At 33.5% G+C, this 2211-nt stretch overlaps 1 protein-coding gene across 1 annotated transcript; it reads left to right on the top strand.

Moving 5' to 3' along the window:
• Nucleotides 1–978: 978 nt before the first annotated feature.
• LOC308430787 (olfactory receptor 7G2-like) lies at nt 979–1917 on the top strand (the record flags this gene model as incomplete). The annotated part of the gene is made up of 1 exon (XM_080930074.1): nt 979–1917. One exon carries the CDS (start codon nt 979–981, stop codon nt 1915–1917), a length of 939 nt encoding a protein of 312 aa, XP_080786200.1.
• Between the last annotated feature and the right edge of the window lie 294 nt (nt 1918–2211).

Here is a 2211-nt window from a genome sequence, read left to right on the forward strand (position 1 = left end):
CCAAATCACATTTTTATATACAATGATTTATCCTTGTAACATATAGCAACCTGGATATTCATCATAGAAATGATATTCTTATTTAGAAAGAAAGCTCAATATTTAACATAATCAGAAGCAATGAAGAAAATGTTGATTGGGGACTTGTTAGGATACTGACAGTGCTGAATCCTTATTTCCAATAGACATGGCATTAAGGATTTGAACACTTGGGATTTTGATGGTGTTGCCATAATAGTATAATTAAAATCATTGAATATTGAGCCCCAGGGACACAAAACCTATAGAAATCTGTCTGTGATTCCTCTAGGTTTATTTTGTCAGCCTGGAAGCTAGACCCAAGATTTTTCCTACGAATGATCCTGCTTAAAGAAAAGTCAGTGTACCCTGTGGTGTTTTATGACATTAACAAGAACACATCTATGATCAACATTCAGGTAAGATGGTTATCATGACTCCACTTGAATATAAGTTGACAACTAAAATCCATTTAGAATAAAAGAGATAGTAACTGGACTTTATCAATAGAATAAAAAAATTTGGTTATTAGTGAGGTGTCTATAAAATAGATACAGTAAAACATTTATGAAAAGAATACAAAACGTTTCACTAATAGCTGTTTTAAATCTAACACATGCTTACATTCATCTACACAAATGGATATCATGCTCCATTCAGGTTATCAGCCTACATTCAGCTAATCTTTTGCTCTGTCCAAGAATAAAATCAATAGCCTGTCAATCAAAACAGTGTCTCTTACAGAATGTGATGCTGAGATGATACACTGAGAGGGACTTTATTTAAATAACTAATACTAGAAATTCTCTAAGTAAGTGTCAGAGAATATATGAATTAATACACAAAATGTATTTAGTAATAAATATGAAGTTTAGGATTCAAAGAAAAAGGTATAGATTTAATGAATCAAGCATCATACTCTTGCAATCCTTTTTTTTTTATTTCAGAGTACTCATCAACATGAGGACTGTGAACCAAACAACTATATCAGAATTCATTCTTCTGGGGCTTAGTGATGACCCAGCTTTGCAGCCTTTCATCTTTACAGTGTTCTTGTCCATATATATAATCACCACCTTAGGAAACTTGCTAATCATTCTCGCTGTTAGCTGTGACTCCCAACTACACACACCCATGTATTTTTTTCTCTGTAATCTGTCTTTTACTGACATCTGCTTAATCAATACCACATTCCCAAAGATGTTGGTGAACATTCAAGGAGAGGATCAGACCATTACATACTCAGGATGCCTATCTCAGGTCTTCCTCATCTTGAATTTTGCTGGTATAGAAAACTGTCTCCTGGCAGTGATGGCCTATGACCGCTATGTTGCTATCTGTAACCCACTAAAATATACAGTTATCATGAATCAATATTTATGTATGATGTCGCTGATCTTATCTCTGTTTCTTAGTATTGTGCATGCTTTATTCCACACATTGATGCTGTTGCTACTATCATTCTGCACAGAAACAGAAATCCCCCACTTCTTCTGTGAGCTGGCTCAGATTATCAGACTTGCATGTTCTGATACATTTATCAATTATCTGCTGGTTTACACAGTGTCTGTTCCATTTTTTGTTGTTCCTGTCTTTGGGATCATTTTGTCTTATATTCAAATTGTATCCTCAATTCTAAGAATGTCATCATTGGGAGGAAAGTACAAAGCCTTTTCAACATGTGGGTCTCATTTGTCAGTTGTTTCTCTGTTCTATGGCACAGGTTTTGGGGTACACATAAGCTCTGCATTTACTGACTCTCCAAGAAAGACTGTAGTGGCTTCAATGATGTACACTGTGATCACTCAGATGCTAAACCCCTTCATCTATAGCCTAAGAAACAAAGAGATGAAGAAAGCCTTCAGAAAACTCACTAATAGGATATCATTTCTCTTATAGTTAATCATTTATGCTTACACTTTAGTACAAAAAATTAGATAAAACCTCGTGAATCAACATGCTTAGCTTTGATACTTTCTAAAGAAAATTTTTCTTTTATGTTCCTCAGTAGGAGGTATATAAACTGAACTTGTAATTTTAATAAAAATATTTTCTGTAAAATCCGTGTAGTATATATTGGATAGACATTACCTGTCATTAAAATTCTAGCAACATTTTGACAAGTATTTATATCTGATTTGACAAATCAGTGTAATAGAATACTAGAATTATCTATATACTATCATATAAATC

Source organism: Micromys minutus (genome assembly GCF_963924665.1).
Source record: "Micromys minutus genome assembly, chromosome: 16".
NCBI lineage: Eukaryota > Metazoa > Chordata > Mammalia > Rodentia > Muridae > Micromys > Micromys minutus.